This window comes from Chiloscyllium plagiosum, chromosome 3, assembly GCF_004010195.1.
Source record: "Chiloscyllium plagiosum isolate BGI_BamShark_2017 chromosome 3, ASM401019v2, whole genome shotgun sequence".
NCBI lineage: Eukaryota > Metazoa > Chordata > Chondrichthyes > Orectolobiformes > Hemiscylliidae > Chiloscyllium > Chiloscyllium plagiosum.
This window is the reverse complement of record NC_057712.1, coordinates 103997921-104024586: the sequence shown is the minus strand read 5'-3', so window position 1 is coordinate 104024586 and position 26666 is coordinate 103997921. Positions and strand designations below refer to the sequence as shown.

Sequence of the window (26666 nt, the reverse complement as noted above, 5' to 3'; positions counted from 1 at the left end):
CTGTGTTGCAGTAGCAAACCTGCCTGCCAGAATGCTGGTCCCCAACCTATTAAGGTGCAAACCGTCTCTTTTGTAGAATTTATGCTTACCACAAAACATACCCCAGTGATCCAAGAATTTAAATCCTTGCTTCCTGCACCAGTTCTCCAGCCACACATTAAGTCCATTATCTCCCTGTTTCTGGCCTCACCAGCCCGAGGAACTGGAAGCAAACCGGAGATAAACACCCTGGACGTCCTGCTTTTCAGCCTTCTTCCTAGTTCTCCAAAGTCCTGCTGTAGTATGTTCCTCCTCTTCTTCCCAACATCATTTGTGCCGACATGTTACCACCACCTCTTCACCTTCGTCCTTGAGGTTTTTCTGCACTCTGTCTGTGGTGTCTTTAACCCTGGCACCAGGAAGGCAACACACCATCCTTAAGTCCCGTCTGCTGCCACAAAAACCCCGGTCAGTTCCTCTCACTATGGAGTCCCCTATTCCCACGGCTGTGTGCGATGTCTGACTCTTCCGCTCTGCCTCCACGCCAGCTTTTGATTGACAGACCTGGCAGCCTCGCAGACTGGCAGCGTCATCTGTCCCTACTGTTTCCAAAAGATTCAACTTGTTCCTGACAGGTACTTCCCCCGGGGTCTCTTGCACCTGTCTCCTCTCTGCCTTCCTCATCGTCTGCTCTCTTCTGCTCTCTTCTGGTATGGTCGGTGTAATAACCTCGCTGAAGGTCTTGTCCAGAAAGATCTCGTTCTCTTGGATGAGCCTAAGGTCCTCGAGTTCTTTCATCAGTGCTGTAATATGCTCTGACAGTAGCTGAACGTGCACACACTTTCCACACTTATACGAGCCAGACACACCAGAATCGTTGACCTCCCACATCAAGCACGTAGCACACTGAACCAGCTAGGCAGTCATGTCTTCACCCTCTTCAACTGTGGCGTAATCACTTCACTCCACCTCCTTGTCAAAGACTCCTGAGCTAAAGCCTCACTCTTCAATCCACAGGAACTTCCTTGGACCCTCTTTTTGGGGCAAGTCTGTGGACTTTTAATTTAGGTTAGAGGAGGCCCTACTTTGTAGGACCTGGGGTCTAGAACACACCCACTCAAATAACAATCACCTACCTTCCCAACCGGCTTTGCACTTCGACTTCAATTCCGCCCAGCACCCGCTGTTCTCTGCTGCAAAAAGACCGTTGGCGCCGAGGTAAGTTCTTAAATAACAATCACTTACCTTCCCGACCAGCTTTGCGCTCTGACTTCACTTCCGCCCAGCACCCGCCATTCTCTTCTGCAAATGAATTGTATTGTTTGAGAAGAGAATACTGGCAAGTGGACTCTGTTCGGAAAAGGCTTTAGAATGGGAAATGCGCCATGGACCAGTGAACGCCAAGATTTTGTCTCAATTCTGGCCAGGCAAATCAACTCTCATTAAGACATTGCCATAATGAATCAACCCAAGAAAAGAAGTCCACTAAGCTTTTGTTCAGTTAAAAAAAGAAATATTTAAAAAAGAAAATGTTCTTTCTATTCGCAAAGAAACTACCTTGTGTGTGAATAAGTGTGGCTTCTAGCATGTGGTATGTGAGCCACCCTGGTAACATGATTGATACTCTTACATTGTTTATTTGTGTAATCCTTAGCATAGTCAGATTATTTAAGAAATGTTGTCCAATCACAGAATTGCATCTAGTGTTGGACACTGTGGTCTGAGGTTGCAAGCATGGAGTGGTTGAATATGTACAGCACTCCGCTTGCTGCAAACAACAGAAGGAGTCTGCGATTCCATAGAATTCCCAGGTCATAGCAATGTATGACTTAGATGCCTGACATTACAACAGTGCTGAATGTTTCATACATTACTCATTTAAGTAATTAATGTTTTTTTGGCTTGATGGCAAAATCTCGTCAGTGAGAGATACCACTCGTTATTACTGCATAATAGTAACATGAAATGGCCAACTTCACCTGTTGCTGAAACTTTTAAGGCTTCCTACCCTTGCAGGATGATCTGAAGGGCCCTTTGCACCCTGAAAAGGCGCGTTCTTTATTTCTTGATTTTTCTGTCTTTATATTGTATATATTGTTTTAAGATGGCAACACTATACAACACTTATCACTGTATTTTGTAACAAAATACATGTGACAGTAAATAAATCAAATTCATAATTTTGCTCATATGCCAAACATTGCTTTGATTGGAGCATCTATTTTCATGCAGAGGAGCTTTTATTGTGTCGTATTTCAGCATCAAGCCTTATTTCTAAGTTATGGATAAAAATCAGTCTTTTAGCATGTGGAAAATCTGTCAACTAGCATGTTGAGGAACAAGGAGCTCTGTTTACAAGTAAACATAGAGCCCATTGAAGTGTGTGAGGAAAATTCTGCAAGCAGCAGCAGATTCAAATAAAGCAAATATGTCAATTATGTATCTATGCAAAGAGCAGGTTAGAGGTCATTCCATCGAAGACCCATTTCTCATGGTACCCAACAATGATGTGAGTGAATATTGGGCCTATAGGGCATCCCATGGCAACACCATCTATTTGGGTGCACATGGTACTTTTAAAACTGTACTCAACCACATGAGTTGTTACTTTTATAAGTTCAATATTATGAATTCAGCCAATGGAGCATTGTTTAGATTCCCATGATATAACACTGCAATACAAATTCCTATGACCTCTTTAAGCAGCATATTAGTGAATAGGCTAGCAATGTTAAACAAGAACAATGGATAAAGTATTACTGTATGTGCAAAAACTCATTTAGACCTCTTAGTGGCAACTTGCTGAATCATTTGGTAAATTCATGTACAGAAGTAGCCATCAATACATGTTTTAATTAAATATTAGTTTTGTGTGTCTTTTGACAGTCCATAGATGTGTGGATGCAGTAAACCGTAATGACAAATGCTATCCTATACGTCGCCACTCATTATTTCTGCATGAGTCCAATAAATATTTTTGCAATTTTTGAGCAAGAATCATCAGTAGGGCTCACCATGCAACTTCCTTACATGTGCTTAGCAACCGCATATATTTTACATAGAGGCCAAAGGACTGATCTATTTCACTGTGTTGTGGATGGAATTTGACAACTTAGTTTGTCGTCTTAATATAAATTCTGCATCCAGTTGTAGCCTGTAACTAAAAGATTGGTTTTCTAACAATGGTTATATTGACTGTGATATACAGTTTCTTACAAGAATTGATGTAATCTTGCCTATAATTCAATCTGACAAAGAAAAAGAATGCAAACTGTTATCTGTCATGGCTTACAGGAGAGGCCATTGTTTACAGAGGAAAATGCAAATGATTTATCTCTTCTTGCTGGCTCTGAATGTCTGCTACACATAAAAACATGACCATGATTTTGGAAATGCGTATTGTGGAAAAATCACAAATGGAAAATGGTTCACCATCTTAGACTGTCCTCTATGTGGGGAACCTAGAGCTAAGATTCAGATAATGTACGTTTGAAACTGCCCAGAACATAATTGAATGAATGTTAATTGATTTATCTGCTTATTCCATGGAGATATTTTATTGTCGATTGGTACTACAGCAGGATTTTGGTTGTAGTGACTAACTCAAATTACAATTATGGTTTGATTATATTACTGCTTAGATTCAACATAGATCTGTCATGAAATATCCCAAAGTTATATCAAAAACAGATTCCTTTCAAACTAAAATTATGCTGTATATTTGAAGAATTGAAAATAAAAGTACAGACCTTCTACTCTTATCTATATTGAGCACAATCTGACTGCTACTGTTTGTCTATTGAAAGAATATTCCAGTATAGAAAATAATTAAGTTCCTGTTGAGCAAAAGTGATTGAAAACTTTTTAAATCCTTTTTTAATATTTATCTGTTAGAGATCTGATTTCAACATTATAGCAGTCTGTTTTGAAATTTGCTGAAATTGAAGAAAGCTTAGAGTCATAGAAATATACAGCATGGAAACAGACCCTTTGGTCCAATCCGTCCATGCTGACCAGATATCCCAACCCAATCTAGTCCCACCTGCCTGTAAAGAATTTATGTGGAATAGCTTCGAGTGCTTTTGAAACATTTTGAGCCCTTTCTAATACAGGTGTCTGTTGATGTGACCTCTGTGATATTTCATTTTATAGCCAATTTTTCCTACTGCTGCCCTCTTTTAATTCCTTTATGTCTGGCAACTTTAAAGCCATGAGAAGTGTTATGTGATTCTTCACAACCACAAGTAGGCCAAAAGAAGGCATTTCAAACTGTTTTGTAGTCTTAGCCTTGATTTCTGTGCTTACGTCCTGGAATAAGACTTGAAGCCAAAGCCTTGTCCCTCAGGTAAGAGCTCTAACAACTGAGTTGCAGCTGACACTGACTGGCTATTGCATCTGTAGTTTTATTGGATTGAATGTTTGAAAGGTATGATCAGCCCAATTTATGGTGAGCTTCCAATGGGCAATTATTTTTTCCAAAAAGGGCAGCCTGGATGATGAGATAGAAAGCCATGTGACCAAATTTGTAATTGGGGCAAAGGTGGTTGATATTTTAGGTGTGCACATGGAAACCTAAAATCATTCACTTTTGACCTAGAAAGAACACAATAAGGTACTTGGAGTACTCTCTAACTGGTGAAAAGCTAAAAATAATGTTGGTTCATTTAGATAATCATTAAAATGTTATTAATGAGTACAGAGAATAATCAAAAGGGATAATGCCATACTAAACTCTTTATCTGGGCTGGAATATGAGTCATGTTACAGAAAATGCAGGTTTTGGTTAGACCAAAATTGGCATAAGGTGATCAGTTCTGTCACCACATTGTGAAGAGATATACAGTATTAACCTTGTTATGAGTCCAGCACAGAAAGGGTAAAATGATGAGGAACAATTACACAGACCAGGCTTGTATTCCCTGGAATTTAGGATGGTAAGTACTGGGTTGATCAAATTTTTCAAATACTATTAGTAACTGATAGAATAGATAGAGAGAAACTGTTTTGTTGGGTTGTGAGTCGAGGATAAAGAAGCAAAGTCTTAACATTGGAGCCTAACTTTGTACAAGTTTTTTTTAAACCCTTAATGGAATGTCTAGATCAGTGATTTTTGTCCTTCCCTAATTGCCCTTCAGAAGATGGTGATGAGATACCTCCTGAAACTGCTGCTATCCTTAGGCTGTAAGTAAATCAAAGTTGCTAAAGTCCCAGAGGATCATATGACTGCTCTGTCATTAGAATAAAATCATATAGTAGCATAGAATCCTTAATGTGGAAGCAGGCCATTCGGCCCACTGAGGTCACACTGACCCTCTGAAGAGCATCCCACCCAGACGCAACTTCTTGCACATTGAATAAAATAGAATAGAAATTTATTGTCACATGTACTTTTACATGAAAAATACATTGAAAAGTTTTATAAGTCAGCCCACCACCGCACCTTTATACAAAGAACAAAGAAAATTTACAGCCCAGGAACAGGTCCTCCAAGCCTGATCCGATCCAAATGTACTGTCTAAACCTGTCGCCCAATTCCTAAGCATCTGTATCCCTCTGCTCCCCACCTACTCGTGCATCTGTCCAGATGCATCTTAAGTGAATCCACCGTGCCTGCCTCTACCACCTCTGCTGGCAACGCGTTCCCGGCACCCACCATCCTCTGTGTGAAGTACTTGCCACGCGTATCCCCCTTAAACTTTTCACCTCTCACCTTGAAAGCATGACCTCTTGTTATTGAATCCTTCACCCTGGGAAAAAGCTTATCTCTATCCACCCTGTCTATACCCTTCATGATTTTGTAAACCTCAATCAGGTGGGACCTGTTGAGGGTAATCTCAGCCAGTCCAGAATATTGCTGTTGATAGGGAGTTCCAGGATTTTGATGCAGTGAAATTTAAAAATGTTTCTCCACAGAAAGGGTGATACAAGTTTAGAATTTGTTCCTGCAAATGGTACTAACACCAATTGTTGAATTCATGTTTGATATTGATAATTTGTTATCCAAAGGATTAATAAATTTTGGGCAAAAGCAGCTTCATGGAGTTACGTCACAGATTAGTAATGATATCATTGAGTGGTGGAAAAAGTTTGAGGAGCAAAATGTAATACTTCTGTCTAACCCTATCATATGTTTGTACCTGCCTGTACGATATTTTACCAATTTTTTTTCCTGAATTAAATGAGCTGCCAGGAAAGTGATAGAGGCTGATACCATCACAATATTTAAAAGACATCTGGGTTGAAAGGAATATGGGCCAAATGCTGGCAGAAGAGACAAGATTAATATTGGTTATCTGGTTGACATGGATGAGTTGGACCACAGGGTCTGTTTCGATGCTATATAGCTCAATGTCTGTAATAACTCCGTGGTCTGCCTTTTGTTTTGGCTTATTGGTGAAAATGGATTGCTGGCATTGATAGCTTAAAGGAATCATGTGGAGCAACGATTCTTTTACTCCTTATACATGAAGTAATGCATCATGATAAACAAAGGCTCTCATATGCTTATGGGTCTTCTGTGCTAAATTCTGTTATTAAATAAACGAAAATAAAGCCCATCATTATCATCTTAGGAATTAGATTGTAAATATTACAAACCTGATGAGAATTCAACACTACTAATTTCATAATAAATAGATTCCATCATATCGATCATTTCTTTTGCAGAAAAAGCAAGTAGGTAAAGCTATATCTACATGTGATTTTCCTTGAGTTATTGTGATTTACCGAAGTAGTGTAGTGAGGTTGGTCTGAAAAGAGGCACCTTATCAACAATATGCAGTCCGATGTCTTATTATGAGCTCTGCCAGCACTCGGAAAATTATTCAGGTCAAGTCTCATTTGGTTTCACTTTATTCACTGTTGATGCATGAGTGTTCTTGCTCTATCAAATGAGTTCCAGAAAGATTGAAAGTGATTTCTATTCCTTAGACACTTCACTGTTCCATCTGAAGTATAAAAGCATAAATAAGGTTAGAGAAATAAAGGTTGCCACCACCGCGTAGTGATCATACCTAAGAAGTTAATGGGAAAGTCTGTTACAAAATCAGAAATTGAAGTTGAAGTGTTGCAGCTTGGTCAAGAAAACATTTTCTTCAGTTTTGATGAAGGTCAAGCTTAGATACAACCTAGTGTTGTTATATTTCTTCTTGTTAGTCAATCTATTCTTAATTGCTTATTAGGAAGTATCTAAATCCCCAAATGCTGAGGTTATATGTAGTCTGAATTATGCAGAAAGTGTCACTATGACATTTAGCTTGTCTGAAATAATAATATATCTATCCCCTAGCCTAGTTTACTCTGAAAATCTTTTGTATCTCAGTCATAAGCTTTTCTAAGTAAATATAAGTTCTGTCTCTCAGAATCCTCTCCAGTAATGTGCCCAACACTGATGTAAAACTGGTCTGTAATTCCCAAGTTTGTCCCTATTCCTTTTTTGAACAAGGTAATAACATTTGCCACCTTCCAATCATCTGGTACTACTCCAATGGACAGTGAGGCGCCAAAGACACAGCTATCTCTTCCCTCCCTTCCTGTAGTAACCTTGGGTATATCCCATCTGGCCCAGGGGACTTATCTATCCTCATGTTTTTCAAAATTTCCAACACATCCTCCTCCTTAATGTCAACCTGTTCAAGCATATCAGCCTGATTTACATTGTCCTCACAAACAACAAGGTCCCTCTCACTATTGAATACTGAAGCAAAGTATTCATTGAGGACCTCCCTTACTTCGTCTAACTCCAGGCACAAATTCCCTCCATTATCCCTGATCGGCCCTACTCTCTCGCTGGCCATTTTCTTGTTCCTAACATAAGTGTAGAACGCCTTGGGATTTTCCTTAATCCTACCTGCTGAAGCTTTCTTTTTTGCTTTCTTCTAGCTCTTCAAATCCATTCTTCAGTTCCTTCCTGGCTATCTTGTAACCTTCCAGAGCACTCTCTGATCCTTGCTACCTCACCCTTAAGTCAGTTTCCTTCCTTCTCTTCAGTAGGCGTTTCAGATCTCTTGTCATCCAAGGTTCGTTGACCCTACCAACCCTTCCTTGCCTCAGTGAGACAAACCTATTCAGCAATGGCAGCAAGTGCTCCCTTAACAACCTCAACATTTCTGTCATGCATTTCCCTGAAAATATCTGTTCCCAATTTATGCTCCACAGTTCCTGCCTAATAACATTGTAACTCCCCCTCCCCCAATTAAATACTTTCCCATACTGTCTGCTCTTGTCCCTCTCCATGACTATAGTAAAGGTCAGGGAGTTGTGGTCACTATCACCAAAATGCTCTCCAGCCGAGAGATCTGACACGTGACCTGGTTCGTTACCAAGCATCAAATCCAATATGGCCTCCCCTCTCGTCAGCCTATCTAAATACTGAGTCAGGAATTATCCTTGGACACACCTGACAAAGTCTGCTCCATCCAAACTATTTGCACTAAGAAAGTTCCACTCATCATTAGGAAAGTTGAAGTCACCCATGACAACACCATGTTACTTCTGCATCTTTCCAAAATCTGCCGCCCAATCAGCTCCTCTGTCTCTGTTGCTATTGGGGGTCTATAGAAAACTCCCAAGGAAGTGACTGTTCCTTTCCTGTTTCAGATTCCACCCATAATGACTCAGCAGACAAACCCTCCTCGATGATCTCCCTTTCTGCAGCTGTGATACTATCCCTGATTAGCAATGCCACTCCTCCACCACTTTTACCTTCCTCGCTATTCTTTTTGAAACATCTAAACCTCGGAAAATCCAACAATCGTTCCTACCCCTGTGATATCTAAGTCTCCGTAATACTCTCAACATCGTAGCTCCAAGTACTGATCCATGCTCTAGGTTTTTCACTTCTGCATTAAAATAGACACACTTCAATCCATTACACTGACTGCAACTTTGCCCTATCAAATGTCTGTCCTTCCCCTCAGACTCTCTACATGCTGTATCTGCCTGTTCACCAGCTACCCCATCTTTTGATCAGTAGCTCCAGTTCCCATTCCCCTGCCAAACTAGTTTACATGCTCCCGAAGAACTCGAGCAAACCTCCCGCCCAGGATATTGGTGTCCCTCCAGTTCAGGTGCAACCCCTCCTCCTTGAACTGGTCCCATCTTCCCCAGAAGGTATCCCGATGATCCACATATCTGAAACCCCGGCCCCTTACACCAGCCCTGCAGCCACATGTTCAGCTGCACTCACTCTCTGTTTCTATTCTCACTAGCCTGTGGCACAAGTAGCAATCCTGAGACGACTACCCTGTTCGTCCTGCCTTTTAGCTTCCAACCTAACTCCATATTCACTTTTCAGATCCTCATCCCTTTTCCAAGCTATGTCATTGGTACTGATGTGTACCACAACTTCTGGCTGCTCACCCTCCACCTTAGGATCCTGGAGACTCGGTCCGAGACATCCCTGACCCTGGCCCCCTGGCAACATACCACCCTGGAGTCTCGTTGGCCTGTCTGTTCTTCCCCATAAACTCTCCGATCACTATCGCTCTTTTATTCTCCCCCACTTCCCTCTGAACCACATTCCCTATTTTTTTTTCCCTCTCCTGACAGTCACCCAGCTACCTTTATCCTGTAACTTAGGTGTGACTACCTCCCTATAACCCCCAGCCTCCCGAATGATCCAAAGTTCATCCACCTCCAGCTCCAGCTCCCTAACGCAGTCTGTGAGGAGCTGGAGTTGGATGTACTTCTTGCAGGTGAAGTCAGCATGGACACTCTTGGTGACTCTTACCTCTTGCATCCTGCAAGAGGAGCATACAACTTCCCTAGCTTCCATCCCCTCTGCTCTAAATTGTCAAGAGAGATTTAAAAAAAATACAACCTTACCAACCTTCCAGTCTTTTTATTTGGTTAGAAGAGGAGGACGGGTGTGAGACACTACACGTGTTGTGTTTTAGGTTCAGCCACTGTCTGAATATATTGGGTCACTTAGCCAGCAGTCTCTGTATCTGCTTCTGCTCCGTTCAACCTTCGCTCTGCTGATTCACGGGGTAAGTATTTTATATTAGATTTACCTTCCCAGCTGCCCCCTGGCTTGTGCTTTCTGGATTCCCGCTGCTGAAATGGAGGATTCATGAGATAAGTATTCTATATTCAAACTTACCTTGCTGGCAGGCCCCTGGATGACAGACATTCTTCTGCAAATGAAAGATCAGTAACCTACGAGTTTAAACTATAGACTAGGCTGATATGTTGTCGTCAATGTTTGAGAATGCTGGGGTCACACAGATTAAACAAAATCAGTAGAGTACAAAAAAATTGTCCATTTTCACACACTATATTTCACCCTCTTGATGTTTGTGCCCATTACATTGTGCTATGTTAGAGCCTGTGATCCTTTTCACTTTGGACATATAGTTTCAAGATTTTTTCATGTTCATGAGATGTTTCTGCATTGATTTCACTGGCATTCTTTTGGGCAAAGTCATTCACGAGCAGAGGATGATACATTTCACAAAATATATTATATGCTCTGAATGTGTTTTAAAGTGTACCAGGTAGAGCTATGAATCTCTTTTTTTTGATTGAATTTTCAAGTGGCTTGGGAACTGAATTTAATGGTGGTTAAGCGATAATATTTCATATGGAAAAGCAGTGTGACCCATTTCTCTTCTCAAAATGCAAATAGATTTTATGTGAAAAGGCTCCAAAAGACAGCCTTAATGCATTTCATATTCAGTTATGTAAGGGCATGGTATTGGATAGCTTAGCCTTGTTGGCATAGAACACTCAAGTAATTTGATGCTGTTATACTGATTCTTTGAAAAATTGTTTTTAATAAATGGAAATCTGCTGTCTGTACTAAATTATGATGAACTTTTTGGCCAGTGCTTTTTGGAATTATTATTTGATATGTAAAACAATATGAAACTTGCTTTAACAGTTTTGGTTATTTGATGCTATTCCTGTCTTTCAGCAGCTTTAGTAGAGGTTGCCAAAGATAAATTGGATGAATTTATATTCCTAGCACAGATATTCAATAACCGAGGGAACTCATCAGGAATTATGGATATGGGGATCAGAAAGCTTCACAAGATTCTCCATCTATTAATGCAAAGTTTGCTGACCTCTGTGCTCAAATTCTCATAGACAGCAGAAATGTAAACTGATAAACAAATTACCTGCATAAATGGACCTTTTCCCACTGTGATCTACAAGCTGCTTCCAGTCTTTCTTTTTGCCAATGTCTATTTGAATAATTTGTTTGTGGTATTCAGTTTATTTTTCAAGTCCAAATTCTTTTCAAGTGTTATGTGAGGTCAAATGATTACAAATTAAATCAGTTACTATCTTGATTTGTAGATAACTAGCAATCTAATGTACAATATACATGTTAGCCCAGATTTTCCAGTCAATGGATAGTCAGAAATTGAGCACACATCTGAGTTGTTAGACCTCTCAGAAGTCCTGACATGCCAATGATTTGGTTATTGCCTGAAATACTTAAACTTCCAATGGACAATTACCTGGTATCTAGAACCCTTCAAAAATGGTCACAATTCTGAATTGGAGTTAGAGATAATGGTCAGTTCTGAATCATAATAATTAACCAGGAAACGTTAGAAGATTAAAACCTGTTCTAACCCCTAGCAAATATAAAAATGACCCTCTGTGATCCAGACTACACTTCCCATCTACCCCAATTACTCAGAATAAGTCCTTCCTCTTAGACACATGACACTTAACCAAACACTACGCTCTTACCTACCTGCCTATGTCTTAACTTCTCACCCACTTAACTGGCAACCAACCTCCGATGCCTGCCTACCAATCCTACCTGCCACCCTGCTCCCTCTCCCACTAAGCTGACACATTGACCTTCTCTCAGTTACTGGCTAAGTGACTTTGGACTTTTAAATACTTTACTTACTGGAATATAGCAGCTATTGCCATAAAAAGGGGACATGCTCTGGCCTCCAGCACTGATTGTGCAATAAGTGAATTCCTAGCCACTGTTTTACAATGGCAAAATCCAAGACTGACACTGACAGATTAAATAGACAGACTTTACTATTGCTAACATCAGTCAGAAGATCTGGGCCAATGGGTCAATTACACTCCACAATAATAATTACTTCCAGCCAGATTCATGATACTATTGAGTGATAAAGTTGCAACGGTGTTGCAAGAAATTTGTTGTTTTATTTCTCTGAATATACAAGTGCAGAACAATAGTATTTTGCGTGTGCTTTGAAAGAATCATAAGCACAGACGGAGACCATTCGGCCGGTCATCTATTTTTCTCCATGTTTGTGCTAAGCTCCAAGAAGGCCATTCTACATGTTTGCCCTCCTTCCTACTTCAAAAATGACATTTCTGAATAATGTCACAGAACATAAATTAGGAAAAATTGAAGGAAACATAGTTTTACTCAAAGGCTAATTTGGGAAGAGGTCACAACTATTCCAGTGGTAGAGGCCACCAAAGGTCCGTGTCTGAATGTCCCTGACTCCTGAAGTGTTCCCCAACTGGGAGGGAATACCCCTGCCTGGTGACCATCCTCCATGATGGACTTTGGGACAGGCAGCCGTGCAAAGTGGCCGAGAGGGGCTGATAGCCAAGTGCGATACCTATGAGGATGGCCTCAACTGGGACCTTGGGTTCATATCAGACTACAGGTGGCCCCACTGCACTATACTTACTTTCTTTTTCTCTCTCTCTCTCTCTCACACTCACACTCACTCACACACACGCACTCATGCAGACTCTGTCTCATACACGCACACGTATACCTCCCACACACTCACCCATGCACGCATCCTCTCACAGGCTAATATCCCATCACATGCTCATACATACTTTACCAAGCTTGCACACATGCAAGCACACACTCTCTCTTGTGCATTCACACTCTCTCACATGCACACACTCTCTGGCTCGCTCTCTCTCTTTCTCTCTCCCTCTGCACGCGGACACACGTAAAGGTTTATGGGGGAATTTGTATTTGCAGATATATTCTATTTTGCTCAAAAAATGCAGAACCTGCAGACAGTCAATTCATGTAATGTTTGTAAAGTCCACTTTGGAAATAGAAAGAGTCTGATTCAAGATTAGGATACAGACACGCTATAACCTCGCACCTTTAAGGCATTGTCTAAGCTGAGATGTTACCTTTTATTATAAAACCTTTAATTATTTTCAGAATTCTAGAATAATCCTGCCATCGCATGAACACACCTTGTGAATCTTCATGGCATTTTCTCAATGGTACTAAAGTCTTTTGTGAAGAAAAGAAGGCAATAATGCAAATAATATTCCAGGTGCAGTCTAAGCAAAGTTCCATGCAATTGAAACAAGACTTTACTTTTCTTGTACTGAAATCCTGTCAGGTTAAAGACTAACATTCCATTAGCCTTCATAACTACTTGCTGCATTTGTATGTCAGCCTTCAGTGACTTATCAGCTTTCCAATTCCATATTACAAATTCCAATACCTTTTCAGTTAAGAAAAACTGTGAATATCTGTGGATAATCTCACATTTTGCCACATTGTGCTCCAATTGTCAGATTCTTTTTTACTCACTATGCCTGTCCAAATCCTCCTGAAACTATTTAATGGTTTCTTTGCAGCACACATTCAAGCTTATTTTATATCATCTGCAAATTTGGAAATATTAGATTGCATTCACATCCAAATCATTGCATTGTGAACAGCTGAGACCCCAAGTACTGATGCTTGCGCTTACCAACTAATCATGACCTGCCACTGTCAGAATGGCTCGTTTATTTCCACACTCTCTTTTCTGAATGTTAGCCAATCCTTATCTTGCCAATGCATAATCTGTCACCTATCCAATATGTTTTAATTTTTGTAGTCAACCTCCTGTGGGTGACCTTATCAAAAGCCTTTTAACAATCCAAGTATATTAGGTTCATGACTCCCCTTTATCAATTTTATGAATAACATCCTCAAAAAAACTCTGCCAAGTTTGTCAAACATTATTTCCCATTTGCAAATTCATACTGACTGTGCCCAACTAGGTCGTTTTTATACAAGTGACCCTGTAACGTGCTCTGTATATTAGATTCTAGCAGTTTTCCTCATGTTGTGTGAGGCAAACAGATCTCTAGTTCTCCTTGCTCCGTTTTTTTTAAGATTACTTAGTGTGGAAACAGGCCCTTTGGCCCAACAAGTCCACACCGACCCGCCGAAGCGCAACCCCCCCCATACCCCTACACTTACCCCTTCACCTAACACTACAGGCAATTTAGCATGATCAATTCACCTGACCTGCACATCTTTGGACTGTGGGAGGAAACCGGAGCACCCAGAGGAAACCCTCGCAGACACGTAGTGCTAACTTCCAATCTGCATTGACTACCTCTATAATCATCTCTTTCAATTCTCTGGGATGTAGGCTATAGTCTTGGTGAATTGACAACTTTCAGCTCCATTAATTTGTCTAATACAGCCTTCTTACCAATGCTAATTTCCTTAAACTCCTCATTCTCCCTCATCAACTTAAGACTCTAATTCTGGGAGATTTCTGGTCTCTTCCTCAGTGAAAGCAGACACTCCACAACAATTTCTCTATTCCCCATTATAAATTCTGCTGATTGTGCTTATAATGTGCCTACATGCATTTCAGCCAAATATTTCTTTTTCACATGTTTTAGAAACTTTTGCCATCAGTTTTTCTTTTTTTTGCCAGATTACTTCATATTCTGTTCTTCCTTTCCTCATAAGTTTCTTTGTCCTCCTTTGCTGTATTTTAAAAAGTTCCCAAACCTCTGATTTATTACCATTTCTGATTCCATTTTATTGGCCTTTTCTTTAAGTTTAATGCAATCTTGAACTTCCTTTGTCAGCCATGGTTCAGTGGCTTGCAGTTTTTGAATGTTGAAAGAATGTACAGTTGCTGTGCATCATGTTACATGTATTGTCTATGTAGTCATGTCTTTTAATATATTTTCTCAATCAATCTCAAATTGTCAATTTATCCCTCATGCTGTTGTCATTTCCCTTATTCAACTTTAGTATCCTTGCTTCAGAGTCAATCGGGCAGCACGGTGGCATGGGTGACACGGTGGCATAGTGGTTAGCACTGTTGCCTCACAGCACCAGAGACCCGGGTTCAATTCCTACCTCAGACTGTGCGGAGTTTGCCCATTCTCCCTGTGTCTGCATGGGTTTCCTCTGAGTGCGCCGGTTTCCTCCCACAGTCCAAAAATGTGCAGGTTAGGTGAATTGGCCATGCCAAATTGCCCGTAGCGTTCGGTGAATGGGTGAAATGTAGGGGAATGGGTCTGGGTGGGTTGCGCTTCTGCGGGTCAGTATGGACTTGTTGGGCCGAAAGGCCTGTTTAAACACTAAGTAATCTAAAATCTAATCTACATCACTTTCAAACATCATGTAAAATTCTATCACATTGTAGTCACTCACCCTTAGAAGTTCTTTTACAACAATATTGTGAATAAGCTCTCTATCATTACATAATACTGGATCCAATATAACCTCTCTTCTTGTCAGCTTTTCAATATTCTACTCTAGAAAATAATCCCTAACATACTCAAACTCATATTCCAAGCAGTTGGTTTGCCCCGTCTATATGCAGATTGAAGTGACCCAGGATTACTTTATTACCCACATTACATGCTTGTCTCATCACCTGATTTTTACTATCCCTGTTATTGTCATTATTATTTTGTGGCTCATAAGACAATTCAGCCAAATTTATTGCCCTTTTTTGTTTCTTAGCTTTATCCAACTGATTCCTCATTCTTCTGATCCAAAACTTGCCCGTACTAATTTACTGATCTCACCTCACATTATCAACACAACTCCACCTCCTTTTCCTCCCTGTCTGTGCTTCCTAGGCATCACATTTCTTTGACTATTCAGTTCCTGGTTCTGGTTCATACAGTTGTGTTTCTGTAATGGGAATTATATCACAATCGTTTTTTCTATCTTTGTGTCTTTAATCACCAACCTTATTGTGAATGTTCCATGCATTCAGTTAGAGTCCCATTAACTTTGTATTTTTTTGACATCATTCCACATCAAAGCACTTGATGCTTGGCATCTTGTTCTCCTGTCTTTTAGTCTCACTAGCAGCTTTTTTTAAAACTTCCTTTTACCAACTTTACTTCCTTCCAATGTGAATCACCCCTATATTACTGGACAAGCTAGTTTGAACCCACCTCAACAGCAAATCACCCTGTGATTACTATCTATCCCAGTGCTGTTAAATGTCCAGCTTGTACAGTCTCATCAATCCCAGACATATCCCAAAGCTTCAGAATCTGATACCTTCATTCCCACACTGGTTGTCCAGCCTGTTATTCAATTTATCGGTCCTCCAGTTCTCATGTTAAGTAGCATGTGGGAATGGAATGTATTCTTGAGATTATTGTGCTTGAGCCCCTGGTTTTCAATTTTATTACTGTTTTCCTGAAATGTTGAGTGACTTAATGTGACCTCCAGATGTGAAGTGTCAAAATAAACAGGCATATCCCCGAGCTGCATTTCTGCAATGGTGGCAGCACCATACCTCCTCTCAGACTTCAAACTTAGAAAGGGAAAATCCATTCTTACAGTGATAGAAAAGTGGAAGGGGTTACAGTAAAACAGAGTGACTATCTTCTTTAAAAATACACACAAAACATTACATTTCCAATTAAATAATTCAGCAATGAAAGTAAGCATCGCACAAATAAATAGAAAATAAAAACATAATGATTGTGCTGCCAATAAAGCATTGTTATGGCACCACAAGATAATGCTATTCAGCTCTTACAACTGACTATTTTGTGTAAGCATGCGGGCATAGCATGTCACGATTCCCAAGTTGATTGTCATCTGCCCCACCATACTAAATGGTGGTTAATGCTGTGGATAATCTTTTTTTTTCAACAATCAAAACCGAAATGTAAGCATAATATCAGATTTACCACAGTTTACAAAGATGCTCATTCCTTTCCCAGACAGCAAACTAATTTTACCTCCAACATCAGCATTTCTTCAAGCTTTATATGTGTATAGATATATACATATATAGAATCATAGGATGAAACAGCACAGAAGTTGTCTTTCTGTCATTGAGTCTGGAGAACCTCTTCCAAAGAATAATTCAGTTATATCTATTTCCTAGCTTTTCCTCACGTGCTTGCACTTTTATTTTTAAATATTTATTCAGTTCCCTTCCGAAATATACCATTGAATCTGCTTTTACCCAGCAGTGCTTTCTAAATCTTAACTCGTTATAGAAAACAGTTTTCTTCATGTCATTTTGGTTCTTTAAACAGTGAATGTAAATCTTAATTCATAAAGATGTGTTTCTCTTTATTCACTCAATTTATGTCTTTCATGATTTTAAACACCTTTTCAAATTTCCTATCAGCATCCATTGCTCTAAGGCAAACAATCCCAGCTTCTCCAGTTTACCTGCAGAATTGCAAAGCAGTCTGATCAATTTATTCAATACCAGGTTTCTAGATTTTTTTTACATCCTTCCGAAAAGGATGATGTTCTCTTGGGACTGAGCTAATGCTTTATTTAGGTTAAGCATAACTACTTGACTTTTGTACCGATACCTTTGTTTATGAAACCCAAATTGCTTGCGTTGTATTAATGTTTTTTAAACACAAAACGCCAAGGACTCAGAAATATCTCTGTGCTTTTACCATTTAAAATTTTACCCCTGAGCTTGTAGTATCGCTGTTAATTCAGTCGACCATAATGCATCACACTTTTCAATGTTAAATTCAATCTGTCACATGTACACCCAATCCTTTGGCTTTTGTCTGGCCTCTTGAAACCTGTTATTGACTTCTGTGATTTTGTAAATAGTGAAGAATTGTCAGAGCAAAGAAGGATGCCATTTGACTTGATTTGGAGATGCTGATGTTGGACTGTAGTGTACAAAGTTAAAATCACACAACATCAGGTTATAGTCCAACAGGTTTACGTGGAAGCACTAGCTTTCGGAGCGTCGCTCTTTCATCAGTTGGTTTTCATATCACAACCACCTGATGAAGAAGTGGCTCTCTGAAAGCTAGTGCTTCCAATTAAACCTGTTGGACTATAACCTGGTGTTGTGTGATTTTTAACTAGCCATTTGTCTTGTTATTGTTATTGTTGCACCAGCTCCTCATAGGAGCAATAGTGCCATTCCCTTGTCTTCACCCTATAGCACTGCATATTCTCCTCTTTCAGGTAACAATCTAAATTTCCTCTTGAATACATCGATTGAAACTCTCTCCACCATCCATATATGCATTTGGTTAGCTGCACCACTCCAGATAACAATGAGTTTGTCATGTTCATCAAAGAAAATCTGCTCATCTATTTTAAGTAATTCTACTCAAAGCATTGTGTATGTTGCGAAGGTGATCTGGTACCACCTGAATTTAACACCACCTTTTTAGTTAAATCATTGAACTTTTGAACATATTTTATGTGGTTTATTCAATTAAGTGGATTGGATGGCCTTCCATACTGTAAATTACTCAATGGCATTTTGGGGGCAGGGTAACGAGAAAATGTTTATTATTTTTATGTATTTATTTCAGTAGTGTTTTTATTCTTTCCCATTTGATATTGGAGGAGAATACTTGAATTCAACCATATGTAAATGAAAAATAATTTTGGGCAAAAAATGTATTTTAAAAAATATGAAAAATAGGAGCATCTGTTAATGACTATATTTGACTATACAGGCTCTATTTAGGTCATGATTGCAAACTGTATAGGAAGTAAGTGCCTTTTTATATGAAAATCATTGAAAACATTGTAAAAATTTGTTTTAGTGATTAAAATGTTACATACTGTAATTAGGTAACACAAGTCCAAACTGTATGTCAGAACATTTCTGGTGAAAGGAAGTTAATTTTTATGGTTCATCAGGCTTGGCTGCATCTGTAGAGAGAGAAACCGAGCCAGTGTTCCAAATTCAGAAGAAGACCTGTATATTATACTCAAAGAGTTGGTTGTTTCCTCTCCTTGCAGATGTATTAGGCCTACTGACTTTATTAAACACTCTGCATGAGCATTTACAGTACCTAGCTTTTGATTTTTACAGTTAATGAAATCGCACTGTCAAAGATGACAGACTTCTAACAATTTGGAGAAAGATTGTTAGTTCAGTCACCAAAATTGTAATAACTCTGTTCATCCAGGAAGGGGTTTTTATCTTGTTTTCAATACTGTTAGTAATCAAACCATTGATTTTTCAAAATGTACTTATAGACATTCCATACGAAATGATTGATCCATAATGCGCGAGTGCAACTGTTGCCTTAATGAGTGAATGAGTGATTGCAGTATAAAACATACAAGCAGCTGTTCCATTCCAATTTATAGTAATACTTCACTAGAGATACACTTACGTTTCGTGAAAATATTATAAATTGCTGGTCTACGAAGACATTATTTTCTCTATTAAACATGGCAATAAAGAGCGCAAGCCTACCACTGTTTTTTTAAATGTGCCAGATGTGTTTTAAAGGGCATAATTGAAACTAATTGTCACATTATCTATTGTATAAATTGTGTTTCACATGTGCCTGAAGAAAATAAATGCGTAAAAGCAATGTGGGAATAATCAGTACCTTTTTTTTGATAGGAAATCGTTTTCTATTTAATTTTTCATTTTAAATGTAATTTTCGTGATAAATAATGCATTGCAATTTGCTTCTCTTGGATTTTAAGTGTAAAGCCTCAATATTTAAAATTAGCTCATGTTCATAATCGATTGGAAATCTGAATAAAAAGTCTCAAATATTTCCCCATAGAATTCCTCAGCCAGCAAAACACTAATAGTGTGCTACCTGTGCTTTATCCTGCTGCACTGTTGAAAAATTCTATCTTTTGGCTTCAAAGATCAATGTAAAACATCTCATGACACTATTTCATAAAGGAGTAGCATAGTTATTTATTCCCAGTGTCCTGGCCATTGGTTATCCCTCAATCAATATCACATGCAAAATAAAAACTGTTCATTATCACATTGCTGCTTAAGGGATTTTGCCGTGCAGAGATTGGCTGCTGCATTTAATTTATTACTAGAGAGGTTTGTCATATATTCTCCTCCCAAAAGTGGCAGCTTGTGCTTTGAGTAGATTGCTGCCATGAATCCTTCTTTCTATTCTTAAAATAAAATTTAAACAAGTTAGACAGACCCTGATGACATCACTCCTCTTTCCTCAATATTTTTGACATGGAGGTGCCGGTGTTGGACTAGGAGTGGACAAAGTTAAAGATCATCCAAAACCAGGTTATAGTCCAACAGACTTATTTGGAAGTACAAGCTTTCCACCTCAATAGCTGCCTGACAAAGGTGCAGCACTCTGAAAGCTTGTACTTCCACATAAATCTATTGGACTATAACCTGGTGTTGTGTGATTTTTAACTTTCTCAATATTTTTGATCAACCTGTTCAGTAACACCTCTAGAGCAGGATTTTTTTTTATTTGTTCATTAGGATGTGGGCATCACTGGTTTAGCCAGTATTTATTGCCCATTCTTAATTTCCCAAAGAACAATTCATATTTAACCACATTGCTGTAGGTCTGGAGTCGCACATAGGCCAGACCAGATAAAGATGGCAGATTTTCTTCCCGATAGGGCATTATTGAACATGGAATTCGAATTTCAGCATCTGCCATGGTGGAATTTGAACCTGTGTTCTCAGGACATTCACCTGAGGTTTTGGATTATTAGTCCTGTGACCTTACCACTACACCAATGCCTCTCCAGAACTGTGCCACAGTCCCCTCCAATCCTTGTTTCTAAATATTTTCTAGTTAACCTGTTCAGAGATGTTATTGCACCGTTCTGGAGCAAGTAGGACTTGAACCCAGGCCTCCTGGCTCAGTGGTAGGGTAATTACCACCATGTCACAAGTGCTGTAATCAGCAGTGACTGTAGAAATTACACACTATTGAGTCTTAATGAAAAGTGGCATTTGCTTTAACAACAAGATATAGTTTATTCCATGATCGCAATTAGAACCATTCACATCGACTAGTGAGGCATAATTACAGAGTTAGTTAAGACCCTGAGAAGATGCGCCTATCTCCAGCAGGATCTCTTTTTTTTTGCATTTAATCTGTGTGACATCATCAGCTTGGACAGTTTCAAATCTTTCAAACCATAACTGTACAACAGAGTTGCAATTAAAACTGACTTCATTGACTGTAAAGTGCTTTGAGATGTCAAGTGGTCATGCAAAGCACAATATATATTAAGGCTTTTTTTGCTCCAAAAATGTCTCTCTTGGTTGTTCCATATAACTAGCTGTAATTCAGTGGTTCATTTTAAGTGATCTGTTTTGAGACATTTGAGTATAAAAAGAGACATTTCTATTTCAAAATAAGTTTTTTTTTATAGTCTGCATGTGAAGTTCCTTTGCAGGTAGATGTCTAACTAGTATTGAAATTTGCACTGCTGATGTTTGCGTTACTTAAACATCTGATAATCCAGTTCTTAAAAGGGTCACTGGATACAAACCATGAACACTGCTTTCTTTTTATTGGTGCTGAAAGACTGCTGAGTTTCTTCAGCACTTTATTAATTTGTTTCAGACTTCCAGCATCCACAGTTCTTTGTTTTATTTATTTGATCATCTTTGATTAGCAATATAAAATATTTAATTTGTTTTCACTAAATTTCAAGGAGGTTAAAAGTAAAGTGCTTGGTGTCTCTTCTAAACAGGGCTGTTTATTCTGTTCCCCATCTGCCTCCGACCAAATTGTGCAGCATGACACAAAGCAGCTAGTATAAGATGATGATATAATCTCTGTACTCTCGTGACTTTTAGAAATCAATGATGATTAAAATGTTGTCTTGGAATTTGTCATGGAAATGCATTTTTATACAATAATTGCAGATAGTTGAATAATTGCTAAAACTATGCCTTTATCACATAATTTAATTATCAAAGCACTTGCATGCAGGTTTTGTATGTCATTTAATTGTCTTTTGCTGCAGTGAATGAACAGCCAGAATTCAAGTAAGAATAACAGAGGTATAAGCATTAGCCAGAAATATAACCACTTATGTTTATATTAAAAGACATTTTAATATACTGGAGGGGAATATTTATAAGTGCAGTGACATGCTTGCATTTATGGAAATATGAAATACGGGTCATTCTGCTATAGCGCGTGTTTCGTTAATGCAAATTTGCTATAACACGATTGACGAATTGGGGACACTGTTTCTAAAACGCAAAGTTTTAAAGCGTGTATTGGTTATAACACAATTCCGGCCACATTAGTTTAAATGGTGCTGCTATTACACGATTTTCTTATAACATGGGATTGCAAGAGAACGGAACTTTTGAGTTATAGTAGAACTGACTGGAAATCAATCAGTATCAATAAGCTAGAACTTTGCACTTTATTAAAGCTGTATTTTTATTTGTCTTTTCCATCATTTGCAGATGTTTGATTAAATATGTAATCACATACTGTAACAGTTGTGTTGTGATTTGTTACATGTTAGCATTATTGGTAGTTCAGCTCAAGATAGTGAATTTGGAGCCCCTTGTGAATGCAGTCTAAATTCTGAGAAGGCGTTACAGCTTTTGATTTAGTTCATCTCAATTCCCATGGAAACAGACTACAGAAGTAAAACAATCTCTGATTGATTGTTTTGAATCTGTCAAAATGGTCTTCTGTAACTGTTATTAAAGGTTGTATTAACAGTACCAGAAATTATTGTATTGTGCTGAAGGCATAATGAGCTCCATGATGTTGTCTAGCTCTCTGTTAGCATTGTCACCTAGAAAGATAAAGGCAGCAGGTGTATGGGAGCACCACCATATACAAGTTTCCCTTCAACCACACACCATCCTGACTGGAACGATACTGTTGTTCCTTCATTTGTCACAACATCAACATCATGGAACTGCCTTCCTTATGGAACTGTGAGTGCACTTGCACCAGATGGCCTAGAACAGTTCAATAACATGGCTCACCCAGCTTGTTAAGGGAAATTGCCAGTGATGTCCGTAACCCATAGCAGAATTTTAAAGAAACCCTCTTAAAGAAGAATTTTCTCCCATCTCTGTCTTAAATTTGGAGACTCCTTATTTTTGAGCTATTAACTAGTTTTTGACACCTCTATAAAGGAAACATTATCTCAGCATCTACTCTGCCAGCTCCCAAGAGTCTTTTATATTTTGATGTATCACCTCTCATTCTTCCTAAGCTTTGGAGAATATAGGTCCGTGCTGCGCAACCTTCCCTTCTGAAGGCGGTCCCTTTATCTGAAGAAGCAGGCTATTTAATTTTCTCTAAATGGTTCCCAATGAATATACAAAAAACTATTCAAAAAATGCTGGGTGTGGTCTCAGCAATGCACTGTGTAGCAAGACTTCCCTCCTTATTTACTTCATCCCCCTTGAAATGATGAAAATAATAGCAAAATATTGCTGAGAATCTGAAGAAAAACAAAGTGCTTGAAATACTTGGCAGTCTGGCGGCACTTGCGAAGACAGAAATGGAGTTAATGCTTGAAGTTGACTGTGATTCTTGAAATACTTAACAATTTAAAATTCAGTTGCATTCAAGACTAAAGCTGGTAAAGTACTGAACCAATTATTCTTTGTCAACTCCTCAGATTCAGAAATCCCGGAACAAACAGCTACGTGAATTGTTCCCAGATGGGTTTGGCATTCATCATGCTGGAATGTTACGTCAGGACCGGACTTTGGTTGAAAACTGCTTTTCACGTGGACACATAAAAGTATTGGTGTGCACAGCTACATTGGCCTGGGGTGTCAATCTTCCTGCACATGCTGTCATCATCAAGGTAAGTTACTGAGAACCAATTCTTATTTGGTTATATTAAAACATTGTCATTAAGAAATCTAATACAAGTTTCTGATTTTAAATTCTTAAATTAAATGGTTTATTTCTGTTATTCAGCGTAGAATTCTTGCTGATGATCAGTGAGGGTATAAAATGTTTAGTAGTGCCAGACGGGATGTTCTGCTCAAATTACGAGTTTGTGGATAGGCATGCATTCACTGGTTCATAAGGGTTTTTAGCATCAAGGTGAAAGTGTGTTCTGTCTCTACGATTGCCTCATCTTGCAGCTCCATCATACAGAGTGTAGTATTGTCAACCAGGATTTGTTTCCACAATTGTCCATGCTGAACATTCCATGCTGGCCTCTCTCAGCTGGCCTTTGACAATATGAGCTTTGTCATTGGGCTAATCGGCTCATCTTGCTGCTCCTCATTCTTGGTTTCTTGAGCACCCTAGGCCTGTTTGAGCCTGCTGTGGCAGAAGCAGTTGGTGATTGTAACTTCTGTTACCATCTTCCATACCTTTATCTCTCATGTTTATCTGACTGAATCTGCAAAGGCCGTGGAGATGCTCTGGGAGTATACACTGCAGAATGAGAATGATGCTTGACTGCATTGACAATATGGCAGACTCTCTCCAAGAAGAACAAAGAAAATTTATAGCCCAGGAACAAGCCCTTCAGCCCTCCAAGCCTGAGTCAATCCAAATCTATTGTCTAAACCTGTCACCCAATTCCTAAGCATCTGTATCCCTCTGCTCCCCACCTACTCATGCATCTGTCCAGACGCATCTTCAATGGATCTACCATTGCCTGTTTTGTATTTTTCCGAAGGCTGAGCAGAAAAATATTGCTGAACTTTTCCAGCGTTAGTGTGGAAGGGGTGGCCCAGTATTATTATCATTAGACTATTAATCCAGAAACTCAGCAAATGTTCTGTGGACCCAGACATTAATCCCGACATGGCAGAATGTCAAATTCAATTTTTCTTCAAATTTGCAAGTAAGAATCTCCTGATGACAATGAGACCATTGTCAATTGTCAGAAAAAATCCCATTTGGTTCATTAATGTCCTTCTGGGAAGGAAATCTGCCATCCTCACCAGGTCTAGCCTACATGTTAGACCCACAGCAATGGGGTTGATCTCAGCTGTCCTCTGGCGTTCAGTTGTAACAATTGCTATAAAGTCTCGACAAAAAAAAGGGAACTGGAAGGACAACCTGGCATTGACTAGGCACCAGAAATGACAAAAGCAAACACAGCCATGAGGACTCTGCTAGGTCCTCCTTACTAATATCTGGTGGCTGGTTCCAAATTAGGAGAACTGTCCGACAGACTCATCAAGTGACAGCCTGACAGTCATGCTCACAGAATCATACCTTACAGGCAATGTCCCAGATACCACTGTCACCATCCTTAAATATGTCCTGTCCTACTGGCACACAGATCTAGAGTAATCAATACCTCTCAATGTTGAACAACACAAGGAGGAGGGACTGAGGGTGGCAAGAGCATAAAATGTTTCAATGTCCACCACCAAGAATGGCTGCAGTACTACTGAATGCAGTTTTCACATTGATTCTGTTACTGTAATATTGACATTGAGTGTACCTACAGGCAAATCAGGTTACACAGTGGCATCTTTGGTGATCTCAAAGCTCCAATTAATGCAAATTTGTGGGCAAGACACCTGAAATTCAAGTTATCACAATTTAATGTAATAAATTTCAGCCATATTTTGAGAAGGCTGAAATAAGTGAGACTATTTTGCTTAAAAGGAAGTTTCATTCAATTCTGTTTTTGTAATCAATTCCTTTCAATGATTGACATGACAAAGTCTACCCACTTGCATCCATGACAACAGTCATGTTTGCCAATCTGCTACTGTGACACTTAGCATGATTAGCTCCCCTGCAGAGCCAGCTGTACATGACAAGACCGTAAGACAGAGGAGCAGAAGTGGTCCATTCAGTGCATCAAATGTAATCTGCTATTCAATGAGATCATGGTTGATCTGAAACTCCTCAACTTCTTTTTCCTGTTTTTTTTCCCATAACCTTTTATTCCTTTAATGAATTAAAAAGTCCTGTATATCTCAGCTTCAAATACACTTAATGACCCAGCTTAAATAGCCCTGTATAGAACTCTGAAGCATTCCACGGATTCACCACATTTTTGAGAAAATAAATTCTTCTTCATTTCTGCCTTAAATATGTGACTCCTTATCTGAGAATATGTCCTCGAGACCTAGACTCTCCCACAATGGGTAGCAACCTTTCTACCTCGACATGAATTTTGTACATTTCTATAAGGTTCCCTCTCATTCATTAATATTCCATTGAGTACAGACCTAATCTGCTCAATCTCTCCTCACAAGATAGACCTTTCATACTGGCTGAATCTCTGCCTTCTCTGCTCTGCCTTCCAGTGGCAGTGTATCTTTTCTTAAAGGATCCAGAAATCTTTACATTATTCCAGCTGTGGTCTTACTAGTGCTTTATATAGTTTTAGCAAAACTTCCCTATTTTTGTGCTCCACTCCCTTTGAAATAATGGACAGTATTCAAATTTTCTTTGCCAATCACCTATTGAACTTAGATGGGAGCTTTTCATGATTCATGGGCTCAAGGAACCCAAATACCTATATTCCATAACTTTCTTCATTTAAATAATATTCAGTTCCCCTAGTCTCCCACAAAAATGCATAACCTCACATTTTCCCAAATTATATTCCATCTGCCCAAGTTCTTGCTCACTTGCTGAACCTGATTCTGGATTAGCGGTGCTGGAAGAGCACAGCAGTTCAGGCAGCATCCGAGGAACAGTACAATCAACATTTCGGGCAAAAGCCCTTCATCAGGAATAAAGGCAGAGAGCCTGAAGTGTGGAGAGATAAACGAGAGGAGGGTGGGGGTGGGGAGAGAGTAGCATAGAGT

General features: G+C 39.2%; 1 protein-coding gene across 3 annotated transcripts in view; it reads left to right on the top strand.

Moving 5' to 3' along the window:
• ascc3 (activating signal cointegrator 1 complex subunit 3) overlaps positions 1-26666 on the top strand; it is a 541129-nt gene that overhangs the window by 281309 nt on the left and 233154 nt on the right. For all 3 annotated transcript variants that reach the window (XM_043687007.1, XM_043687008.1, XM_043687009.1), the window contains one exon: positions 23543-23734. In XM_043687007.1, the coding sequence (XP_043542942.1) occupies positions 23543-23734 (192 nt within the window). The remainder of the gene's footprint in view (positions 1-23542; positions 23735-26666) is intronic.